The sequence below is a fragment of the Etheostoma cragini genome, chromosome 3, assembly GCF_013103735.1.
Source record: "Etheostoma cragini isolate CJK2018 chromosome 3, CSU_Ecrag_1.0, whole genome shotgun sequence".
Classification (NCBI taxonomy): Eukaryota; Metazoa; Chordata; class Actinopteri; order Perciformes; family Percidae; genus Etheostoma; species Etheostoma cragini.
Genome location: NC_048409.1, coordinates 2,563,390 through 2,590,232, shown reverse-complemented (window position 1 = coordinate 2,590,232; position 26,843 = coordinate 2,563,390). Strand labels below are relative to the sequence as shown.

Here is a 26,843-nt window from a genome sequence, read left to right as displayed (position 1 = left end):
TAAAATGTAAATTTGTTTTGTTCTTTGTAAAAGTGTTTCAGACTTTGTAATGTTGTTTTGCACTTCCCGGCCACCGTAGTATATAGATAAAATATCTCAACATTTGATGGATTGCTCTGAAGTTTCATACGGACATTAATGGTCCTCAGAGGATGAATCCTACAGAGTTTGGTGATGATCTGACTTGTCCTCTTTTCCCCACTATGAGGTTAATATTTGTGATTGTGACGACTATATAAAAAGATTGGTATGAAATTTGGTACATACAGTACATTCATGCTCCCCTGAGGATGATTTGTAAGAACATTGATGATCCCATGATCTTTCATTTAGTGCCGTCTCCAGTTCAAAACTTGCTGCTTACTTTTCATTCTTAAGTAAATTTTGAATATTGAAGCTGAGAGTTGGTCTTTTGTAAAACTAAAGTACTGCAAATAACATTTAGCTTCACCCCATATTTAAAAATAGATGCATAATGAAAGATAACATTTTGGCAAAAAGCAGATTTGAACTTTACCTCGTGTCATTTATTTACAGCGAGACAGACCTTCTTTCCAGGCAAACCATTTCTAGTGAGAAGAGAGTGCATTACATTAATCTGACTAATGAGCTATCACATTGAATAAATAAATCCACAAGAACAATAATGTATTTTAATAAGAAATGCTAAAGGCCACTCAGATGAAAAATTACCTCTCAAAAGTCTTAGCATATAGAATAAATCTGACTTCCCCAGTTTGTTGACACGTACGGGCCATGTGAAGTTGATTTTAATAATCGATCACCAGAAAGTGCTGGGAGAGAGCTTTGCTGATAAGCAAAAGAATAGGTTTTTGTGTTTGAATCCCAACATCCTATCGATCCTCTTTGAATAACGCTTAGTGGAGGAGTCAGACTTAGGGATTATTTATGGATCCCTCTTGACCTTAGTATTTCCCAGGGAGCTTGTGTTTAAGGCTTTGAAACTGACTACCAAATCTACACACACACACAATGGATGAATCTAAAGTGACAGCAGTAATCAGAGTGAAGAAATTAGCAGTTTTCATCTTTATTTATTTTCTCCACCTACAAAGACGGACGTCATCATCAGCCTCACTTGTAGCCCGTATGGCTTTCGAGACATCATTCTCATTTGTCACTTTTGATAACTCAACAACAGGAGCTGCCCTGGATTATTTTGCAGGCTGATTTTGCATTAGTATTGTAACAGATTCCTTTTGAATTACAGTTTAAAGTAATGTTCTGCATGCTGAATGTCTAAGGTTAAAAAAGTATTACATTTTGGTGCAGAATACCAATCAGTTCGTAGCCTGAGGGCATTTTAGGGGCCTTGTAGAAAATGAAACAAATTAAAAAGTAAAAATGTTCCAATTTATAGTGGCTTACTTATCATGTAAATATTCACCTTCTTTATCCAGTCCACACAGAAATTTATGTTGTCGTTATTTTTTTACTTCCTTTGCTTGCTTCACTTGTCTAATCGCATAATCTGCAGATTTCTGGGTCGAAGTGAAGATGCCCAGAAACAAAATGGTTTAAAGATTAGTTTTATAGAGTGGACTCTATCTGCCTGCTGTGCCAAACTAATATGCAGCAGTTTGAAAGAACAATCAAATGGAAATGGAAATTTGAGCAATTTAAAGATGAAGCTCATTTTTCCCTTAAGATGTTAGGAGCGCTCTGCCAAAATGTGTGATTCCCTTTTTAAGTGCGACAGTGCCGAGGGTACACTGGCTGATGTTCACAGCCTCCTTCTGTTATACATTGTTTACACTTTCACCGTGCCTGACGCATGAGATTACCTCACAGAACAATAGTGCCAGCGTTTCTTTGGTTTTTATTCAAAATCACACAGACACAATTTAATACCGCTTTCTAATAAGTCATCCTCCTAAAACATTTAGATGTTTCACTGGTAGCTTTATTAAGGTTGACTGACTGATTTACTTAAGACTTATACATCAAGCTACTGTTTGCCTTATTGCCCCAAACAACAATTATTCATCATATGTAATGGCGTGAATAAAATGTAGACAATTTTAGACTTGATGTTCCATCTCACCCGGTGCGCCAGCGTGCGCCCCATGTAGGCCCATGTAGGCTTTGCAGTGGCCCGGGTTTGATTCCGACCTCTCCCTTTCCGGTCTATCCACTGTCACTATAGAATAAAAGGAAAAGCCCCCAAAAAATGATCTTCAAAAAAAGAAAGAAAGAGAGAAACCAATCAAACTAATGGAACACCAACACCTATAGCTGCCTTATTACCAATTGCAAAGGATCAACCCTAACAAAAGGGATTTTTGACAACCTGGCAACCCATAATTTGTTCTAATAATGCTTAACTGATCTATGCAACATCAGGAAATTATTTGTTAAATATTATTAACGTAGTTAAAGAGGAGTAGAATAAAGAACATTTTAGATTTTGTTGTATACAGTATGAGGTCTCCTCCAACTGATCCGAGCGTCCTGGATAGGTGTCATGGGACTCTGTTGCCTGCTTGTTGTTGTTGTTACTGCCCGTTAAGAAGTGTAGGCTACGAAATAAAACTCAATAAACACATTGTTTAAAAAGAAAAACAAGGGTAGGCTATCGGTATAGAAAAACCCCTCCAAATTAGCAACCCTATTTGTACAGTACACCATTGCTCCATCTGGCGGTTTAGCACCGCCCAGGACGATTGTGATTGGTTTAGAGAAAGTCCAACAAACCAGAGCCTGTTTTCCTCCCATCCCAGAACGCTGTGTGGACTAACCTGACCCTCTTCCACAGCGCAGTGGAATAAGGTCTGGCAATGTGAGACTAACTCTACTCAGATCCTGGTCCTAGATTATAGTACAAGTCTGTTTGTCTGTTCCAAGGCTTCCTTTATCTGTGATCACAAAGACGTCTATTTAATGCTTGTTTGTGCTGCATCAAATATTAAATGCTATTCTTTTTAAACTTTTATAAAACTTTAAACTTCTTTTGCGTGGTAAAAAACCCCAACAACAACACCAAACAGAACCTTTGAAGGTACAGTTCCTTCCTTGGTTTATTTAGAAGTGAGGTACTTTCTCTTTTTAAAGCTACACCTTTCAACACAACTGACTGAAGCAACGAATTCAAAGAACAAGGAGGCAGAGACAAAGAGCTGAAGTGATGAAAGAATGAGACACCGAAAAGGAAAGAGACGTACAGCATAGTTGTCACTATGCAACAGCCGCTGATCTGTAATGACACTGATATATTCACGAGATAATCCGTGTATACGTGTAGATCCTTCTTCTAGGCATGCTAAATCAATATGGACAAAGTAGCTACAACTAATAAAATATCTACGCGAGACATTCTTGCGGCTGTACATTTTGTTGGCGTTCAGCTGAATATTAATGAATCATTCATTGGCAGTGTGTATCTGTATATTCAAAGTGCAGAGGGTGTGTGTGTGTGTGTGTGTGTGTGTGTGTACGTTAATATGCCGTTGTGGGGACCGAGTATTAGCAGTGGATTACAGGTGACTAGCAGGCTTTTGAATCTCTTTCCTGTGATACCCTTTGAATGTGTTCAGTCCCTTTGAAGTGATGTCAGTTTTAAAATAGCTCAGCCCTTTTATGTTTAACCATGGGTGTTTGCGTTCAAAGATTCTTTCTTTCATTTATTTTTTTTCCGAGGGAGGAGATGAAAGCATCACAACAGTCAGCATCCGTCAAAGAGGAGGAGGGGGAAAGGCTGGGAAAAGTCCTGCATATAAGGAAGCATGACTAGTGAAAACACTGCAGCATAAGGCTGCTGCTGCATCCGTCCGCGCTGGGTGATTCGGGGTGCAACGGCGGGTTAAAGAGTTGAATGACAGGCGGACCCTGACCCTGACGGAGCCCCGTCACTGAATTTGATTGGCTGATTGGGTGTTCTGCAACAGTAATGAGCTTTACAGTATGTGCGTAATGTGCCAGGAGCTGATTCGCATGCTGGATGAGCTAGCTAATTGTTCACAGTGCACATTCCCTCAGTCCCATGGCTCGTCTGATTTGGATTCATTTAGCCTTTATTTTACCTCATTATACAGACCGGTGTTATTGCCAGGTTGTATGTGAGGTGTTTTGCAGCGTTGAAATTGACTCTGGTAATTTAATTTAAAAAAAATCAACCGTAGAACCCTCCACCTCTTCAATACAAAAAGGAGTGGGGAAGTGCAAATTCAACCTCATCAATTTTGAGTGTTTTTAAGACTTGAATTGCTCCGGAAAAAAAGAAAACATCCTCTTGCCATTTTTATTTTATTGCTTCCAACAAAAAGCTGCAAAAAAACACCTTTATTAATTTCCTCATATTGCCACAAAAAGCCAAAAAATCCCGAGCTGAAGTTGCCGATGAACTGTGCCTCCGTCAGCCTTGCACACACATCAAATGTGACGAGCAGTTGTGCGGACGGTTTTTTATTCGAGGAGTAAAGCTGGCTCACAGCTAAGAGCAGTAAGGTTAGGAAGAGGATGCAGAGCTGCAGTTCAGTAGGTCTGTAAGCCCAGGGATGAAAATGTTTCCTGATGCTGATCCTGCGGTTGCTCTAGATCCCTAACAGCAACACAGAGTACTGAAAAAAACAGGTATTTACTCTGGCATTCCAGTGGCAGTCTCTTCTCTGCCCAACACAAACAATACCCCAGACATGGCCCTGATCTTCCTGGAACACACTCCCTCCACTCTCAAATGCCATTCTTCTGACCATCAAAGCTCTATCAGTCCGTGCTGCTATGAGATATAATAGTTTGCATTTACATTTGAACTAAAGGAAACTCGTGCTGGGAAGTTCGCACCGCTGTGGGGGCATTCAGACTCTTTCTGCAAAGATTTCCCTGAATTTTCCTCGTTAATCATCACATTCGATTCATGTCTGTCTCTCTCAGTGTGACTGCATGCGTGACAAAGTCAATGCGTGTGTGTGTGGGTTCGTGCTCTGCAGCTTGGCACTCTACTGCTGTGTGGGCAAGGCGCCCCTGAGGGTAGTACCCCACAAAGCAAGTAATGACGCTAAGTATGCAGATAGAGGACTGATTTAGACTGAGAGGCGTCTCTAATCTCACGAGGTGTCAGCAGTGTTGTGCCGTAGATTAGCCGACTCTTTCACTTTATTTCCTCTATGATCATCAACTCTTCTGTGTTCATTGCCTCCTCTAGCAAGAACCGCTGTGCAACACCCCATATTCACATTGTATTATTGTTATTAGTAGTTTTAATCAGCGTGTGACGTATCAGAAGCATAGTTTTGGTGTTATTTCTCTGGGCAGTAGCGGGATCCAGTATGAATCCACCAGTGAGTATCAGACATCTTCAGTGCATGTCGGCCCACTACAGGGCCGGGTGTCAAACCCAAATGTGTCTGAAAGTACTGAGAGTTAGCTCCAAAAGCCTGGTTTATTAAAACTTTAACAGTTCCTGGTTTGAAAGTGAAGAAATACCAATTTTAGAATATATTATTTATGGCAAAGTTATATTCGACTGCTGGTGTTTGGACCACGTTAAACCTTTAAGAACCTAAGATATCTTTTTTGATTAAAAAATAAAACACGGTAATATCATTTAAAACCATAATTATTTTTCAAACAATACCTAGCCTTATAGCCCACAATTACACGTTAAAATGAAGTGGTGGAAAGTACACTTACTAAGTAAAGTTCTGCAGTTACTCATACTTTACTTGTGTATTTCATGCTACTTTACACATCCAATTGATTTCACTTATGTAATTTTGAGCTCCTTTTTTTTCTCCATTACCCTACATGGAGGATTTTATAAACCTTCAATCAGCATATCAAATATATAAGATATTCTTGTGAATTAAATGGAACAAAAAAATAAAACGAGCTTCATATCAAGGAATTACAAATACTGTTTACTCATCCATCCATTAGTAATAAAAATCCAATACTATGATGTATAATAATAGCACTATCAGAGGCCACTCTGACAACAATCTGAATACATCCTCCACCGCAGCCCGGCATGGATCACTGCATTATTTATTCCTCACAATGTCTGAATTTACATTGTTTGTGTTAAATGGTGTTTTAAGTGTACACAGGCAGCTGAGGCAATGACAGATCCACATCTTCTTCATCTGAGGTGAGAAGCCCAGGCGAACGTTGTGTGATGTGATCTTATTAGTGTGTTAACTGACTTGAATGTACAGACGCATTGTTCTGCACAGCCATACAAATGCAAAGAACTCCTGTGAATTCATGTGCGAGTCTGTCAGTCTGTTTGGACCTTGGTTTGCTGGGTATGAGAAGTCTTTGATGTTGTGAGGCAAGATCTGGCGCTCTGATCAGAAGCACAACAGAGATGACATTATGTGATACTGCATCGGGAGATTCGGCATGCACAGTATAATGTTTCTCCACACAACATCATAGCCGCATGTTTCCTCTGTCCTCATATTCTCATCCTGCACTCCAAACAAATTCCCATTAGAATAAGCTGCAAAACATTAGTTTTAAATTGACAGTACAATGTATGCTAATGGAGTCAGAGCTGTGGTTTGCGCAGTGTATCCCAGAAGTAGTTACAGAGGTGTCTTAGCCGTTTCTGAGAAAGATGTGGAAAAGCCATTACAACTTAAACTGTGTAAATTGCTGCAACCAAATGTGACCACCCTAAGGCATGTGGGTGCTACACTTACAACAAAGTTGAACTCGCTTGAAATAGAAACAGAGCCAAAACACAACTCTGCATATAAATGTGTGTATACTTCTTCCTGCTGCATTATATTGCTCATTTGTTTACGTTCGGTGCCAGTTGGGGGCACATGGAGATTAAAGATCGTTAGAAAACGGCGTTAGAAACGGTTTGATTGATCATAAAGATGCAGATATTCCCCTAACAAGCTCAGCAAACTAAGCCCCTAAAAGGCTTCCTTTTAGAAGTGTTGACCAACAGTTGTTAACCCACAAATTCAAAGGCACAACAGTCAGTATATTAAGACAGTTATAGTTAAAGCCAGCAGGTCTCTGCACAGGATGGAGGCAGACGCCAGATTCTTGCGGTTACTAGTAAATGACAAAAAACTACTTTTACCACTGGGGGGGGGGGGTTCTAGCCATTAAGGTAGTTTTAGTATTTGCGAAGGTTTTCTAACTTCCACCGCAAAGGGGATAAAAAGTGAGTTAGTGGTGGTCACAGAAAATTATACGGTATTCATTGGAACTGATCATACAGAAGAATCAATTTTTATTAGCAATTTTTCAAATACAATTTGAAATATAAATATAAATATATTTAAAAAATATTTATGTAAAAAAACTAAAAAGAGTAATTATTTAAATCAAATAAAAAGGAACAATGAAGCATACATTAAAGTAAGCCAAGTCCAAGTATGTGCGTGGCTACCTATATACGCATACATACAGTACATCCACACACACAGACCTACATACACGCATATAATCACTGCACTTATGGAAGGACATTGTTTTTATAATTTAAATTTCCCAGCCCAGAGTTCCCAGCTGATTACATCAACATTGGGCAACTCTACAGCTCACAATTTACTTTCAGTGTCAACATTCAGCACCTCAGAAGAGCAGTGTACCAAGTAGGACACTGTTGGGGACCAGCACTGATGCCATCTCCAACAGACTGAATGGACTGATGGACCCGAGCGACTGGAGATTATTGTGGTCAACTTTTCCGCGGGCGAGCCAGTCCATCCTTAAGTTTTGGCTGCAGAAAAGGCTGCCGAGGGCATTGCAAAGGCAAGAAAGCCTCCAAACAAACAAAATCACCAGTTGTCTCATATTGATTATTGGTCTACTCTTTACAGTCACTTTATTGGCAGTGTGTTTGAATAAAAAGGACTATGTGTTTATATAGGGTTAGGTTATAAATATAGGTTGTTTATATAATATCTATATAGTATATTATCTATGCACAACCTGCATCCAACAGACATGATATTTATAAAGTCTAGCCTATAGATTCTCAGATACCCTGATTTCCTTCTTTAGTGTTACTGAATTCCCCATTAACTATTAACCTACAGAGTTTATAATGCTGTATGTGGACAATTGTAATCTTTGACTATCAAAACATAGGGGTAGGTATTACTTATTCTGTGTTTCCATGTCTGGTTCAGTAGATACGATGCCAAATTCAGAAAGTAATGGCGGAAAGTAAAATGTTTTTGCGAATTATTAAAAGGTGAACATAATGTTCACATATCACCTGGACAATAAAGGACATTTCAGTTCCTACTGGCATCTTATTTTACTAGTTTTGTTAAGTAGTTACAGAAACAATTTTCACACCAACTTAATTGCTGCAATGTGGCAACATTTCTAGACACTATGCAAAGATGTCTAGGACGGCAAGCAACGCTGGTCAAACAAGCTGTGTGGGAGAGGTGAGAAAATGCCTTAACATCAGATGCTTTAATCCAGCTTTTTATAAAACGTCACAGTAAAATCAACAGAAAAGGACACTACATTTCAGATAAGCAGTAGCATGAATAAGTGTGTAGGTTCTCACGGAAGTAAGGACTGGCTTTTACGTCCTAGTGCTGGACCTGTCCATGTGTAGTTTCCATGTCCTCTTTTGTTTGTCTACAATTTCTCAGAAAGTTGTAGGACATCAAATGAAGAAGCAGTAAGTCAAACAAATGAACTTGGAAAAGCTTGTTTGCTTTTGACTGACTACTTCTAGACATGTTCTCCCTTTGATCACACTGGGTTCTGCTTGTTTCCCCCGCACTCAACAAACATACAATCACAGGACTTGGAGAGTAAATTGCCCGTTGGTACAAAAGCGAATGTGGACCCCTGCAAGCCTCGCCGTCACTAAGCCTAATTGGAATCCAAATATAGAATAATAAACCTGCGATTTGCCCACACCACTGGTCGGCCATTGTTATCCCTCCTCTGGGACGAGTTTGAATGCCGGCACCAGTCAGGCTCATAGTGGTTCTGCTTTTTGTGTTTGAGTTTGCGTGTGTGTTTCTGGCCTGTCAGTGTGGCACATCAGCAGTCGTAACAGACGGTCCCAGTGGAGGGCAGACTGACAGGTAGGTAATGATCAAAGAGTCTGTTTCCTGTGTTTCATGTTGGGCTCAGAGAGAAAGAGAGAGACACATCTGTACTGCCGGTGCCTCTTCTGGTTGCAGATAGCACTCACTCGTCTCACACGTGTGCATGCATCCACTTGCGAGCGCAAACTTTAGTCATTTTGAGACCACTCACATTAACGGCTACTAGAATTACTCAGATCCAGCCACACTCCCTCCCTCCCTTTCAATAAATCGCTGAACTCTTTCTGCCTGCTCACAGACTTTCAGTTATTGCAAACTGTCATCTGGACAGTATAGCACAGCAATAAAATATTAACCTGAAGGGGAAACACAGGCAAAGCCACCTAGTCTCTTTCCAATTCAACCCTCCTTCCCTCCCCAAGTAAGCAGGACTATCTCTCTGACTCAGGTGCCAGCCCACTTACAGATATCTTGCCCTCAATCTTGTGTCCACAGTTGCCAGTGGCGGCATGGACGGGTTTGTACTCAGCTCTGCTCTGTTCAGCCTGCCAGTTTCTGTTTAATCAATTGGAGCAATTCAGATTGTATTTGAGAAAGGCCAAATCTCATCTCAGGTTGGATGTTGTTGGAAATGAAGTGCATCCTTGAGGATGGCTGTTAAAACAGCTTCACTCTATCTGGAAGATTAAAACTTCAGGGTCATGGTAATCTGTCTTAATGAAACTGTCAAGTAATCTGAGAATCTTTAAACTGTGTGTGTCACACCAGCGTTTTCGGGCGCTCGTTTGTGTGCATGTGTGTGTTTTTTAACTGACTGAATTTATCCATGATTTCTAAATGAGTGACTGACAGATTAGAGGGATATGTGATTGAAATGAGAGGTACATTAACTAGCAATTAACCAATGTTAAGGTAATTACATAGCCAATCAAATAAAACTACTCAAAGCAGGTAGAGGAAGCATGAAGAGCTTATTTAATCATCAATAAGAACTACTCCTTTTTGCACTCTTAGGATTGGTCTCTTAGCCATCTTCATTTTGCAGGAGGCTTTGAACGGCGCAGCCGGCCTCGGCATGGCAAAACTCAATAGTCCTTTTCTTCATACAGACTTCAAACAACAACCTGATTGTACAAATGCACTATTAAATGACCCATCGCATGAAAATGTCACTTGACATTTGAGTCAAGTGACAGTTTAACATTAATATGAGTTTAACATTAATATGAGTTTAACATTAATATGAGTTCCCCCAGCCTGCCTATGGACCGACAGGGTGCAGAAATGGTGATAGGTGTAAACCGAGCCCTGGGTATCCTGCTCTGACTTTGAGAAAATTAAAGCTCAGCTGGGCCAATCTGGAATCTAGCCCATTATGAGGTCATAAGGGGCAATGTTCCCTCCCCTTCCTCTGCTTGGCCCACCCATGAGAGATACATCATGGCTTTCAAACAAGCAAAGTGGCAGTTGGTCAACCCCCCCCCCCGCCTAAAAAGCTACAGACTCAGAAATAGCACGTACTAAGAAAGGCTCCTTGCGGGACTGGCCGTAGTGGCTGGAATTCTACACCAAAGGCTGAATTTTGGGAAAGAGACTTCAGTATTTAAGAGGTATTTGGGGACCACTAAGTTCTATATAAAAGAAACTTCAGATACAATATTAGGGGACCACTAAGGTCTATATAAAAGAGACTTCAGATACAATATTAGGGGACCACTAAGGTCTATATAAAAGCATCCAAAAAGTACCATGTCATGGGACCTTTAACAACAGGTAAAGATCTATGCTAAAAAAAACGGTGGTTATTAAAGAAGAAGAAATTCTGCTAAGCCTTATATAGAGCAACAGAAAATAGGTCATGCACATGCAGAATTGTGCTTAAAAGAAATGCACATAAAACACTTGTCCAAATAATTCACTTTGTAAGACCTTTTAATATTAATGTTGGAAACATCGTCTTCACAGTATCTGACAGTATCGGCTTGCTCCAACACTCATATTGAAGTTATACGTTGTCTACACAGTAAAATGTGGAAAATAATCTATTCTAGCCCATAATTTTTATACACATTTCCCTCAAAATTCAGCCTGGCATGTTTGATATTTTTGGAGGCTTTGGGAACTTCTCTAAATTTTGAAATATGTTTGTGGGTTGGAACAATGTTTAGCTGCACAGTGTGAGTTTGGATTGGCTCCCTAACATCTTTTCCAGAGTTACAAATTGCAGCGGAAACCAAGCTCACAAGCCCACTTGCAGTCTGTATTTGAACTTAGTTATTCTCTTTTGCCTCAAAATAGTGATCATTACAGTTGATAAAGCTAATGGCTCCAATAAATAGTTTTCTAAGTTTGTGTAAGTGTATTGTACGTTACACTTTTGTTTAAAAAGTCTTAATTGGAATTTGTGTCAGACTGTACGATATAATATGTATGAGATGATATGTTATCTACATACACTTACTGAGGCCATTTTATTAGGCACACCTCGAACAATCTAAAAGAGCTGCTCTGCTATAACGTCTTCTTTTACGATGCATGTAATGTTAATAGTTTGTTGTTAATTGCCATGGAGGTGTTAATTAAATAATAGGTTTTAGCATTGAATTCATGGTTGGTAATGGTGCAGTGGACTACATTATATGGGTGTTTTTAATATTCTGCTCCCCTCATAGATGTAAACAGGGGGACAAAAATTCTGAAACACTTCTAATGTAGGACAGTACAAAACCACCTTTAGTTATCACGTCAAACATGTAGTTGGAATCCTGTTTACACTTTTCTGACACTTTCACAAAAGACATCGAAAAACCTCAAAAGAAGAGGAGGGGAGATTGGGAATCTGATTGTGGAAAGAAAACAACATGGAATGCAGATTTTTTTTGGTGAGTTGATGGGGTAATGTTTATTTTTAGCCATAGCCTTACGCTAACTAGCCGGTGGTCGGTTTGGACAGTAAATGTGGCTTGGTTCTATGGTCACATGGTGACATCGTTGGGCCTCACTCTCAAGCTTTATATCAGCCGCTGTTGGTTGGCAAGGTTTAGTGCAATTTAAGATCATTTTTGATTGACAACTCAAGATTTCATCACATTTCTGCAGTTTTGTAACTAACTAGCAGAATTTGGGGAGCAGGGCCACACCCAAATCCTCTCTTCTCATTCACGCTTTCATTCTGCGCCCCTCCCGCCCTATTTTAATGTCGAAAGGGGATCCTGTTGTGCATGGGTGCTACTGCATTTTCCATACCGAAGTTTCCCCACAACGTAGTGAAAACCGACATACTGTAGTCTATGAAATGCTATTTACTTGCAGTTTAATAAGACACTGTTGTCTTAAAATTGGTTATTACCACAGGTAATATAATATACGCCGTTATTGATCCCCAGAGGGGAAATTCAGTTGTTGCAGCAGCATGAGGACATCATAAGTACAGATAAATAGTAAAAACTAAATAATGAGGAGGTGGTAGGAGCTCAGTCAGTAGGGAGTTGGGTTGGGTACCAGAGGGTCGCTGACAAGTCCCTGTACAGACTGGTGGTGGACTGGTAGCTGGAGAGGTGCCAGATCACTTCCTGGGCACTGCCAAGAGGCTCTTGAGCAAGGCACGAAACCCTTGCTCAGGTGCCTTTTCATGGGCATCCCCCCCCACTCTGACATATCTTCATTTAGTGCATGTAGGTACTGAGCATGTGTGTAATGTGTGTAATGACAACAGATTGTTAATTGTAATTCCCCCTTGCAAGATTAATAAAGTATACATTATATAAAACTGAAATAACAATAGAAGTGAAAAGGAAATATACAATAGTAATTAAAGATAATATAACAAGATAAATGACAGTGGTGTGACGTGTAGTAGCAGCAAAGTAAGCAGGTCTAGTACTTTACATGTAAACAGTGCACCAGACTAATACATGACATGATTAAGCAATGCTCTAGTGTTCATTTATGACTAGGGTTGTAAAGCGTTTTAAAGCAAGAAGAGTGAAACATGTCCTTTCCTAAAGCTGCTGTTTCCTACTGTATCACGTCCGAGGGCTCGTCAATAAACAGCAGTGAACCCGGGTCTGACCCGTCTTTACCCACCCGAGGCCGGCAGCTGATCCCTCTGAAAACCAACTGAATCTTCGTAAAAGGCTGAGGGATGTGTAGCTGGCAAGCATAAAAAGCTTCAAATGATTGATAGCCATTTGTTTTGCCTGCTTAATACAACATAAACTCTCCAGCGATTCATCACCAGAGTGAGGGTTTTCCACGGTGCCTCTGCAAAGCCCACTAAAAATAATTCATTTTCTGCGAGCTACGAGCCAGGCACTAATGTTAAATATTCATGCGGGTCCAGTCTAAATGATGTGGCCATTGGCACACAGTTAGAGCACACTCTGTGGACGGGAGGAAATGTCAAGCTGTGAATAAATGAAAGCAGCGAAGCCGTATATTAGCCTGCCATTGTGAATTTACTATAGTTGCCATTTTTTGTGCGGCCACTTCAAACAGATCTCTTTTATAATCAATACACTCAGTAAAACAACCAGCATATTGCCACGTTGGCAATAATCTGGACTCGCTGTGTTTGCTCATCCTTTATTCAACTTTGTGTTTTTTGCCTAATTTCTGCTATTTCTGTCGTAATAGTCGGTGTGTTCAGTGAAACAGACTATCAGAGCCACTGAGTAGACTCACTTCAAAGATGTCGATGCACTGCGAGCGCCTCTCGTCACACGAGATCAATAGGGCTTGTGCCTATGCGGCTGTTACAGTTTCATTCGCATTGACTGCCACATCAGTCAACCGCATTCGTTCCTGAGATGTTTTCACAGCAAGGACACGCTGATACGGAGAAGATGTTTTCTTCGTTGCACATGAATTGTTTTTGAGACGTTATAGGTCATCTTCTGCCGTGACATCAGTAAGCACAGTGGAGGGAAAGGGCAAACTATTATAGAACGTACTGGGTTGAGTATCCATTTAGAGGAGAAGTCAAATAGAGAGCATAATGTCCGCTGTGCATCATTTGGATGCAATGGGGGAATGTTAAATGGCCTCATATTGACAGACACACTCTACCAGTATTCATTTTTATTGCACACATGCGTCTGCCGCTCACATTCACACACACATTTCCTCCTGCAGTCTCTGACTAATGAGGCCTAGGGCTGGAGATGGTTCCATCTCTAATACACACATACACACACACACACACACACACACACACACACAAAAACCCACACACACACATGCTAGCTCGCTCTCTTTCCTCTCTCAAACGTGCACCTGATTGATAGCAGTGATTTGACTGAGAAAAGGGAAATGGGAAATTGAAAAATGGTGGAAGAAGATTGGAAACAACGCGCTGATTATAAACTCTGTGAAGAAACAAAAGGCCTTCCCTCTGCCTTTTTTCATAGCAAGAAGGTAGCAGGTGTGTGTCTGACAGGTGCCTGATTGAGGCGCACAAAAGACATTACAACTGCAAACAAATGGACGTGTTTAGCGTCCCCGGATGCAGTTAACGTTTTGGGCTGATAGATGTGATTATGAGTATATGAGCAGTGGCAGCCACAGAATGGGCCCAGGTGTTAGGGAGAGTGGGGCAGAAAAGGAAGCATGTTGTTGTTGTGGTGATAATAATCCATCCGTACAATTAATGGTATGTCATCCCCAAGGTCATCAGCCGTGGAGGATGTTTTTAACATGTCTCATATTGAAATAATAGAGCCTCTTTTGGCTGGCGACAGATACACAGTAGGTGAGAGAACACACAGATTTATCATCATGAGTGGGGGCAAAAAAAACAAAGAACAGAACAATCGTTGCGTTCTAAATTCACTGATTTACAAAATAACCTCAATTACCTCGACGCCACCGCCATCTATTTTGGTCCTTTTATGTTTATCTCATGTTTCAGGATAATAAACAATAGCACTTTTATAACAGTGAGAAATTAGGCTTCCTCCTTGTGAAATTTGTGTATGCCATAAATGAGGGAGCAACTTGGCCGAGGCCCCGGTGGTTTAATATTCTCTGAGAGCTTCCAGACAGTGAGTGGTGGTGCAGCAGCTGTCTCTTGACCCTGCTGGACCCCCACTTACCCCTCCGACCACCTCCTTTCCACCGGGCAGGCTGTGTCGATGACAAGCCTGTCAGAAGCTTCTCCTAATGTCCTAATTACCCCTCATGCACACGCACACACAGTACAGAAGTATGCACATTCATAGTGAGTAAGCAGATATGCTGGCAGACAGGCTGGAAAGCACACACACACATTGCTTCTGTAAGCATTGCTCATGGGTGCTTTCCTGGCAAGAGACCATACTATAGGCATGGCATTACAGCATCTCCAGAATAGCAAAAATCCCTCCCTCAAGACTCTTTGGAGGCTTTGATTCGAATCATTCTGCGTGTGTTTTGATCCGGGCATGGCTGTGTTGAATCAGAGCTTGGGTTTCTCTCCTGTGGTAACAAACGCAGCACTCCCGCCGCAACTTTTCTTTCCAAAAAAAAATCAGAGACCAAGGCTGAAAAAGAGGCTTCGCAGCAGCGCCTGTTGCCTCTGAGGAGACAAATACAAAAAGATGCAGCGTCACCCGAAATAGACAATCCGAATGAGATGTGTCACTCTGTTAAGCTTTGCTTTGGCTATGAGCACAAATCTCCCTCTGCTGCATTGGTTTCTGGGTGCAGAGCAGCAGACTGCCGCTCCTGCACTTGAGTCCATGCTCAGTCGACCAGTCTTGTTAACATAACGGAGTGAATGACTGTGCCTCATAAGAAAAAGGAAATCATTGTACCTCCCAGCAAATGCAGTTGGCTGGTGATTTACAGACCTCTAAAGTTACTGCATTTATCACAATCAGCATGACTTGAAAGTGTGTTACTATAATGCTCTTCCTGCCTAATATTATGTTGGTTTGAGACATCCTGCCTTGTAGTATTGTAGTTATTATGATGCCAAATTACCTTTTGAGAGATGTGTCAACAAAATATAAAGCAACCGCTGTCTTTTTTTTAATTCCGGTTGTATTTTTTATTTTTTGTTGCCTTTTGATGCCATTTTATTTGTGTAACAGGAAGAGCTCAGTGTCTGTCATGTGAGGCTGTGTGGAACAGCAGCGTGGCATCTACAGTAGTCAGAAATGTGTTAGCGTTCGCTTTTTTTCTTGACACCAGTGTGAGAGACGAACGCTACCTGAGCTGTCATTAAAGCGGCTGGTTGCTGTTTGCAGCTTCTTTATGTGTGTCAGCTGCAGAGACATTTTCATGTGTGTTGTGAGTGACAGGACACACACACACATCTTTTTGTTTTGCTTTCAAAAAGGCATTACTGATGCTGAAATGTCTTAATCCTAGTCTTTATTCATAAGAACATCCATCTATTGTTATATATGTGCAATTGTAGATGCCCATAGCACTTTACTAAGAGGAGGCAGGGCACCAAATTCAATATATCTGCTTTATATCTGCCAGCGTTTCTAAAGGATTATCCCTTAATCTTGTTGGAGTAAAAGCTGTCTTCAGCTACATGTGTCCTCCTGGCTTTAGTACAACACAAACATTCAGGTCATAGATTGGGAATTTACAACGCATAGCCCATTAAGAGTGAGCAATTAACCACCTCTGCGGGGATACTGGCAAAATCTCCTTATTGCAGTTTATCGTGCAGGAACATGCTTTGAATCTCCTGTAAACCAACCTGATTAATATGTTTCAGTCGACTGTGGGGAGAATTAATTCCAGCATTCCCAGAAGGGTTTCCAGGTGAGCGTTTTTTGATATCTCACTGACAGGTTGGGCTGGATTAAGCTGTACCGGAGAGCTGATAATAACATAAGAAGACGGTCAAGTCTGTGAAAAAAATGCGATTTACTGAATAATGCTCAAAACTGCAATGTTTTAGAGGATAACAAGACAAGAGATTACAGGCACAAATGCATCATATGTTACTGAGCAGTGGCAACCCTCTGCTAATAAGCACGGAAGTCAATTAATGACTTTGGAAATGGTATTAAAAAAACTCAAGGTCACTTACTAGCTTTTTTCCATTGTATCACACAGTCTTCATCAGCATATAGATTGTTCTCAGTAGTTATGGTGAAGGATTTGTTGACAGCTTAGTAGCTAATTTCATCCATAGCGTAAGACTTCTCATCAACTCAAAGTCCGCTAGCTTTTTTCAGAGCTTTCCATTGTACGATCTTATCTTCATCAGCATATGGAGTAGGGCAGCTACAAATATTAATGTTTAGCATTGATTCATTTGACAATTATTTTCTCAAGTAAATGTTGTAAAAGGTCAGAGAATAGTAAAAAGTGCCAATCAAAAATGTCTTGAGACCAAAAGCCTGTTATGTCTAACAAACAGTCCAAAAAACCCAAAGGTATTCAGTTTGCTGTCATAGGAGAGAAGACAACCAGGAAAAGGAATCAGACTTTTTTACATTGGCGCTTAAAAATGAGAAACAAGTAATTGAATATCAGAATTGTATGTCCCTCAATTCATAATTCCATCTCTAGTAGGAGGAGTTACACAGTTGCCATTAAGATGAATATGTTGAAATGTAATAACTGATGAACTGATGAAGAACTAGTGATGGGATTGAATGCTCTGGGAAATGTTATTTAGTGGACCTTGAGTTGGGATTTTTATGTTAAATCTCCATCTAACGCTTCCCATATTCAAAGTAAAGGGCGTTTATTTATCTATAAGTAATGTATGAACGTTTGTATTTAATGCGGATTAATTAAAGACATTTTCTGTCATTTTGCGAGGACAGCCAAAACTCTTTGATCGGTGTCGTTTGTGAAATTCCTGACCTCAACAGTCGCCTGTGTATATTGGGTCCACTCTGCAGGAGCTCGCGTCTCCCTCCGATTTCCTTGAAGAGAAAAAGTTTGAAGCCCACCTCTGATCCCTCTAATTAAATGAAAACTCGGTGGGCTACATGCAGGGAGACAGCATCGCTACACACACACACACACACACACCCACCCACCCAGGTAACCAAGATTCTCTATGGGGAACTACGAGTTCCAGCATCCGTCTCCGGTGTGCCCTGTTATGCACTGCGATCACACACTAGGTTGACATGCAACACGCTGCAGATCATGAGCATAAATAAGCAAGGGAATGTTTTACCTGAAACGAAGAACATTAATTCAAAGGCATCACACTACTACTGAGAAGAAATGTTGCCTCATTAGTGTTACCCCACTGCTTTTAGTGAGCAGGAGCGATCGAGGCAGAGGGAGGCTATGTGCCACTCTTACCACACAGACAGCCAGTCTCCCGAGATCTAAGTTTGCCTCTGTGACTCAAAAAATAGTGCAGATTATTATGGACGTGTTGCGGTCACAGATACCTGAATGCCAGAGCACTTGGAGCCTAGCGTCTTATAGAAAAACAGTGCAGTGCAAGAATACGCCCTTTTAAAATATTCAAGAGTGTGTTTCTAGCAGGAACCGTAGCATCAATGTAAGTGGAAAGCGGGATACTTTCACTTCTCTATTTCTGCTTTGGTTGAAAAGGAAAAGAGCTAAGGAGACAAGGACAGACATTATTTGGAGGAAGGTTGGCCTGCCTGCTCTCATCCGCCGTGATTGACAGATTGGTGCAACGGCAGTACTCGCACGGATGCCATCACATGCATTTCCCCAGAAATCTGTCTATCAGCACTGTCTAAGCAGAGCGACAGCCATGACATCTAATCACAGGCGAGCTGGCACCTCATAACTTCTACCTAATGTGCTGCAGGTAGAGGAGAGAAGAGGGGCATGGTTGACACGCCACAACGCTATTTATAGCCCCTTCAGAGGCCACCAGCGGGAAGTGGATCATACTGAAGGGTTAGGGAAAGTGTCACCACACTATATCACATGTGTCTCTGTTTAGATATAGGTCTCTGTTGACAAGATTAAGCACTGAGATGGAACACTGCTATCAGGGTGATGCATTTTTCTGGGTTACACTCTTGTAACATAAAATGAGGGCAGATACTACACATACAAGATGATAATGAGTCATTTACATAATGTTGCTACAACATTATAATTACCTGGCAATTAAAGCAGCTCAAAAGCCTCATTATGAGCTGTCCTGAGGGCCGGTTGGACCGGGACGCATACGCTGTGGTGTGCTCATTCAAGAGTTTGAGTCGGGCTATCAAGCTCGCGGCCTCTTTTTTGTTCAAATCACAGCAGATTTCAGCAGAAGCAGAATTGCCCCAGAAGTCTCATTATGTTGAATGATCGCACACTAAAGACAAGAAAAGTTGACTGACACTTGGAGTTTTTAAAGAAGCAGAGGCTCAAGCCGTGTGAGAGATTGCAGCAGGCTCCTGGACAATGTACCAAACTTGATTCTCCTCGTGTGCGATTTGTCACTCACACGTCTTTTGTCCTGAGGGAATTGCTGACACATTGAAAATGCACAAAGGAGTATAACAAGGACATGTGTCATACCTTAGACCCTTATTACGCCTGCAATGACAAGTGAGACAAGCAGTCACTTCAACAGACTGTATGCTCGCCACTGAAGCCCACATTGCTTACAGCCAGAGTAAAGGAGCTCCAAAATATGTGTGAAATGTCAATATAATAAAAGATGGCGTGTGAAATATAAAAATGTAGATATGGATGTGCTTTAAAGACAGAGGAGGTGTATCTGTGTGTGAGAGAGAGAGGGGATGGAGGAGGCTGTTTATGAATAGCAGACAATGAATGATGGAAGCTCTCCCGAGGGTGCAGGCCCTCAGCGCTGCTGCGGGGACTTGGGAACACGCCAGTCTCCCATGCCCTGCGAGATGCCAGTTTGGGTGGGCACCGTTCCGAATGGGTGCTCTATTCTCCAGGATACATCGCAGGGTCCTTGGGGAGCGCCTCCAGGCAGTGGCTGCTCTAGAGCGGAGCTGGCTGGAATCTCAATCAGGGACATGGGAGGGAGAAAACAAAGTCCACACACTCCCTCGGTTACTCCATATTAATATGATGCTGGATGAAGAGAGAAAAATGGCTCATTACGTCGGGGATTGTACACACCTGTGGAATAATAGAATGCCTGGATTGTAAAAAAAAAAAAAACTCATTATGATGCCTTTTGTCTTTGTCTTAATTGGTGGAAAATTACACAAATAGCGAGTTTGAATTTAATGAATTTCAACAGCCCTATTTATCGCTTATGAATGAGTTTTTTTTGCTACCAGTGGAATATGGCTCTCTGCTTGTATCCTGTCTGCTCACAACCTGTCTGTTTTTTCTCTCTCTCTCTCTCTTCTGCTCTCGTCCTGCGCTGAAACAGGAGCTGCTGAAACCGTGACAGGTATGCTTTCTTTTATTCTACCTGCTGTTCGTTTGGAAGTGCATGCTTCCGTCTGTGTGTGGTGATTGGCTGTCCATCGCAGTCTGTTCATCTGTGCATATTTACATGAATGGTTGGTTATGTTGGTGTTTTCTTTTTCAGGATTGGCGAGCCACACACTCGCTCAATGCAGATCCGCTTTTAACTCTTAATTCTCAAATCAACATCTCGCCACATGTAATGGCAGATTTCATTTTGTTTTTCAGCCTCCACTTAAGTCGGTCTGTTTTTAATTAGCTTTTTACTCGGATCTAAGATGCTAGGCGGTGCACTTTACCAATTGTAATTATGCCAATAGCGCAAGTAAAGACCAAGGGCTATGACGAGGCTATGTCTCCTAATGAAAACAAGACAGCAGCTCTGTGAGGCTGCTCAGCTGTTTTGAGCTAAATGCATATGCTAACATGTTTAGCAGGTGTGATATTCACCATATTCACCAGGGTACCTTCGCATGTTAGCATGCTAAGATTGGCAAATTCTCAATAATCACAAAGAACTTAAAGTTGGTCATAAAGGAAAGTGTTGGGCAAGTTGGGCAAGAACATGAACATGGCTTAAAACTGATCTTTAAAAGCGTCACTAAATCATTCCTTTACAATTATAAACCTTTTTATAAAGGATGCTCCATTACAATGTGGTACCCAATCATTGGCCATTTCATTTATTTCACAAAAAAATGAACTCTGAATGAATTAGTTGGTGAATTTCTTCAGTGGAACAGCCTTATTTCCAACGGATGTTGTGGCATCATTATACGTTGAACTGAGTTTCTAAAAGAGCTTGTCTTTGGTAGAAAAAAAAACATGGTTAAAGTAGTGGGTATGAATATTTTGAAACCTTCCCATACAAAGGGTCTGGGAGAAACGGCAGTGAGACCCCTGCGAACATCCTTAAAACAGCATTTCATCACGAGGATCAGGGTTTAATGACTGAGCTGGATGAAGCCACGCAGCAGTGAAAAGGCAGCATCAGAAGAGGAGAGGGAGAAACTGTTATTGTTAATGACCGGCTGTAGTCCTGGTTGTTCCTTGAAGAGGACACGGCTGCTGCAGACAGCGGTGACTCAAGGGAGAGGAATTGGGGGCTGGCTGTCCTGCCTTTTGCTCCCCCTTTCATGTCTTTTGATGTGAAAACAAGAGAGAAAAGTTCAAAGAGAGAACCAGCTTGATTCAAAGGTGCCTGTCTCCTAACTTCTGCTAGAGGAGCGGGTCTGCTAATATTTCCTGATTTCCTCAACTTTTTTGGAGGGTTTGGAGGGGGGCTAGTACGGCTGATGAGGCGAGCCTCCACGCCAGATACGAGATGCCAGCTTGTACATCCCCTCAGAGAGAGAGAACAGACTTTTGAAGGTCTGTATTTCTCCCTGACTGTTTCATTCAGTATGTTGTGATGCAGGAACAGGAGGGCAGCCATGTGTAGAGGTACAGGCACTTTACTCTTCCAGACAGCTGCTGGAATGAGTGTGAATTTATCAGCCAGTCATCTGTGCCGTGCCTCTGCCCACTCCCCCTCCATCCCCGCCCACCACCCAGAATTAATGACTGCCTCTCCTCATTTGCACCCAATCATGGCCAGGATGCCGAGGCAATTGAAACTGTTTACTCCAATTGCGAAAACCCTCCATGTTCCACAAAGTGGCCTGATTTCACTTTGATGGGATTTCTAATCACAGCGACGTTATTTATGTGTGTTTTGAATTGGAGATGAGCCTTGGCTGGGATATTGGAGGGGGACCAACCTTGCTTGGGGCTGCTAAACCTCATGGAGAATTTATCTATCGCGTTCCCTTTCTCTCAGTCCAACAGATTGGGAGCGGAATAACCTTGCTTTGAGGCTGCTCTATGTTGCTGTTTGGACGGCCAAATATAATCGTTTTACGGCAATGAAATAAAATAGACATCAAAACACTTGACATTGCTTTCGCCTCATCTTCTGCAGCACTTAGTACATGTGCAGAGGAGCGCCAGAACACTTGATATCAATACACATTTCCACAATTTAGCTCTCCACATGAAGATTATTTGGATTTGATGCCCATGATTATCCCTATTTATTTATTCAGTTGTTTTTTTTTACATGTGACAAGGAAGTCACTAATCGCTCACTCTTCCCATTCCTTAATTCATTCACTAATTCAGTGTTTTGCAATCAAGTGCGAGGGCACGCTGCTACCTGACCATGGGGAAACGATACAATTCGGGAGAAATAGATGAATACATTTTTTACTGGCTATCTGTTAGGGGTGGGAATCTCTGGAGCACATCATGATTCAGATTCAGAGGCCAATGATTTGATTCTGAACTGGTTATGGATGCATCAAAATGCACCGATATTTTTGATGTACCCTGTTACCTGCATGATTTTTTTAAATACACAGTACATATAAATAAGAGTTTGGTACTCAGTTTGCTAATCACTCCCTAGACAAAGCTGCGATTTTGACATATATTTGTCTTGGGGGGGAGGATTTTCCCACCTCTACTATTTGTGCATTAATACCAAAGCACAGTTTGTCTATGCTCAACCCTTGTGTTGTCTTCCCGTCAAAATTGAAAATCAACATATTTGTTGACGCTTTTTATCAATGTTTTTCACTTTTTCATAAGTTTTTTCCCCTTTTTCAACACTTTTGATGCTTTTTTTCAATGTTTTGTCACTTTCCCTACAGTTATTTTTTGAATTTATGGTGATTAAAAAAGGAAAGTATGTCTAATGTTTGAGTTAGAAAAACAGAAATTAGGAATGATTAAGACTAAAAATTAAAGGAATGGATGTTAATGGATAATCAAAGACTGGAACATGTCAACTTTTACTCAATACTAATTGGAAAACACTTCAGTTTTTTTCTCCAAATGCTATAAAATTGAATAAGACGCCTCCAAAAAGAGTGTTGTGTGAAATCAGTTATGTTATTTTGGGTGGCAAAAAGAACACTGATGTAGGAAGACGGGTTATTTTGAACTGAGGACAACATGAGGGTAAAGGCTATCTTTCCTCACCGCTCCCTGTAAAGCCCACAAGAACAGGATGCCGATTTTCAACTAAAGTAGATTATCAAAACCAAACCAGAACTACCTCCATATTGGACCATTCTGCAAGATTAACGTCCCATGTCAATGCAGGAAATACTGTCCCCCATAGGTAGCAAGGCTTAAAGTAAGGGTGTAAAAGTCAGAGTAGTGGATGCAAATAATGCTTGTTTTTCTGTAAAGTGGCCTACAAATATTGGTAGTTGCGAGTCACGTTTTTTTTGGGCTTGTTTTCTAAAGTGCAGTTGCTTATTCGGGATTGTTTCTAAGTAAAGTTGCTTGTTTCTAAAGTGTAGTTGCTTGTTTCTAAACTGTAGTTGCTTGTTTCTAAAGTGCAGTTGCTTATTCTGGATTGTTTCTAAGTGTAGTTGCTTGTTTCTAAAGTGTAGTTGCTTGTTTCTAAAGTGCAGTTGCTTATTCTGGATTGTTTCTAAGTGTAGTTGCTTGTTTATAAAGTGTAGTTGCTTGTTTCTAAAGTGCAGTTGCTTATTTGGGCTTGTTTCTAAAGTGTAGTTGCTAGTTTCTAAAGTGCAGTTGCTTATTTGGGCTTGTTTCTAAAGTGTAGTTGCTAGTTTCTAAAGTGTAGTTGCTTATTTGGGCTTTTTCCCAGCTCCATAATAAGTTGCCACTTGTTATTTTAATGAAGGGGTTTGTCTTGCCTGTTCACTCTGTCCCTCCCCCTTTCCCCATACACACAGGAGACAGCAGAGTTTTTTCCCGCCCACTCCCTGCTTCTAATTGGCTCTGACCCAGATGGCAATGAGTACTAGCCAATCAGAGGCAGAGCCAGGCAGTCTGTTTTTTTCTGGTTAGAAAAACGTCAGTGAGTGACGTTTAAATGAAGATACGTGCGAGTTGCGACTGTTGTTGACTGGACAATAGAAGAGTTTTTTTGGTGGAATAAATGGATAAAGGGGGTGAAATAAGGGAAGAAATGTAACAAAGACTGGGAGAAAGAGAAAAGAGTAGGGAATGACTCAAAAGCAATGTGAAAAAGGGTCTATATTTGACATCCCATCAGTTTTCTAATGTTAAATAATGTTAAAAGGTGGTTTAATTCCTACTTGTGGTCATTGTCCTGAAGCTCAGGGGGGAGAAAAATAAATACACTCTACCGTGTGTACATTTTTGCAAAACTGCACGCAGTTTAGCAATCTGTCCACATGTAAATTGTCAATCTGTACCCACAGTTTACAATCCGTCTTGCAGACTGTAAAACTGTGCACACAGTATATCTTTCTCTTCCCAGATCCTAGGGGGGCTCCACAGGAAAAGTCGCTTGTTTTGGGCTTGTTTGCAGAGGCCTGGTTGCTTATTTGTCTCGCGAGATCTGGCAACAATGGCAGCCAACAGCTGGTTAGCTTAGTGTAGGAGGGGGAAAACAGCTAGCCTGGCTCTGTCCAAAAGTAACAAAATCTGCCCACAAGAAGCTCTGAAAAGGTCATTTAACACGTCACATCTGATTTTTTAAATTTGTACAAAAAACAAAGTGTGAAAAGGGAACAGCCCGGGCGAGAAACCGTCTGAAAACAAGGCTTTTTATAGCGGGCCAGCAGCAGTTAGCTTAGTTAACCAGCTCAACCAACAGGCTGCTGTACCCTGACATTGAACAAACAGATATGAAAGTGCTATTGATCTTCTAATCTAACTCTCTATAAGATATGTTGAGGTTTTGTTTCAAATTCAATATTTTCAATTCAAGTGTACTTATATAGCGCCAAATCCCAACAACAGTGATCTCACAGCGCTTTTCATAAAAGAGCAGGACTAGACCATACTCTGTGATGTTATTTATAGAAACCCAACAATCACAATCCATAATCCATCACCATAACCATAACCACAATCTGTAGACCATAGCCAAGTACTCGTTGGCATTGGGGTTGTCATAAGTCCATAATCACCCATTTACCCACTCAGTCAGTTTGTGCTGGGTTCTTCTTATTGTTGCAAGTTGCAACCAACATGTTATGGTGAATAAAACATGTTTGAGGGCTAATTTGAGAGAGTCTCTACAGAGGAGGCAAGGTAAGATAAAAGGCCTAATGTGTGAGTTATAGTATCCAAATGTTTGACATTTATTTTGGAGACAATAGGCACCACCAGCCCAGATTCTCCCTGGTCCAAACACTCATTTCCTGTTGCCCTTTCTGTCCCCAGTGGCTGTTAAAAGATTCCCCCTTGTTTACTGAACTAGTATCATAAACTATCACCGTCTGCTGTGCTATTTAATTTGGTTGATGTCCGTGGCTTTTTTCACAATTTAATATTAGATAATGTCAATGCCTACTAACAAGTCGTAAATATGAAATGCACTGAAAACCTTTAATGGGCTGCAGTGTGTACTTTTGGGACATAATCGGTGTCTGTTTTTACCCATTACCTTCCTGATCCCTGGCAGCAGAGTGGAATGAAATGGGTAGCTCATTGCATCAGACAGGTCCGAGGAGCTTTTTCTCCACAGGAGGTTAATTTCTTATTGCTTGCCGCATTCACAGAGTTCATTTTGAATCATGTTAGTTTGGCTGTCTATTCCCATTATCACTATCTGAAAATGCAGGTGTTTTTTCTCCTCCACTTTGTAAATGTCAGAATGCAAGAGAGGCGTCTGACAACTCCAGAATGCAAATGTGCTTTTTCATGTTTCCTCGGGGCTGTAGCTGGGAGTGTTGTTTCTCCGCTGAGGTGAATCCGAGGCATTAAAAACGTATTCACCGTTCTCCTTACACATTTTTAGGCTCCTGACAGATAAATATAGCACAAGGTGACTTTTGATTCCTATTTCTCATGGAAGACAGGGGTGGAGGGGGGGAGTCGTGAGGGGGGTGGAGGAGTGGGGTTACGATGTGAGGTGTAAGTTCCAATGACAAGGTCCAGGGCCTGTCTTTGGCAACAATGTTGCCAGTGTACAGAGAGTGACGCAGATGCTAACAGCGCTTTTATTCCTAGAGATACAGAACAGCTGATCACACAGAGCGCACATTGGTCACATGGAACCTCAGATGGAGGGCTCTGATAAAGCTCAACCATAAACTGCATCCAGCCCGGCTCATCTCTCTCTTCAACTCTCTCACTCAACTCCCCCTCTCTATCTCCCCAGCCGGCCCATATTTACTACTTGCCACTTTCTTACACTCTTTCTTTGTCTCTTTTTCTTCCTAACCTCTCCTCTCTCCCTATCTTCGTGGGCAGCCGAGCTTAGAGCCCATCTGGCACTGACTCATAGGGCCCACTCTGAGCTGGGGAGATCAATAATGACAAACACTGCACATGGCTCTTATATATTCAAAAGGATTAGACATGGCTGCAACCATAAAATCTACGCTGCCTGTTCACGTATCTCTCACTGTGCATGTGTTTACATGCAGTCCCTGTTGTATGAATTATACAGTGGGTACGGAAAGTATTCAGACCCCTTTAAATTTTTCACTCTTTGTTTCATTGCAGCCTTTTTCCAAA

The 26,843-nt window shown here is 41.3% G+C and overlaps 1 protein-coding gene across 2 annotated transcripts in view; it reads left to right on the top strand.

Moving 5' to 3' along the window:
* Positions 1 to 26,843, top strand: part of cadm1b (cell adhesion molecule 1b) — a 156,939-nt gene that overhangs the window by 86,522 nt on the left and 43,574 nt on the right. For both annotated transcript variants that reach the window (XM_034866967.1, XM_034866966.1), the window contains exon 2: positions 20,296 to 20,316. In XM_034866967.1, the coding sequence (XP_034722858.1) occupies positions 20,296 to 20,316 (21 nt within the window). The remainder of the gene's footprint in view (positions 1 to 20,295; positions 20,317 to 26,843) is intronic.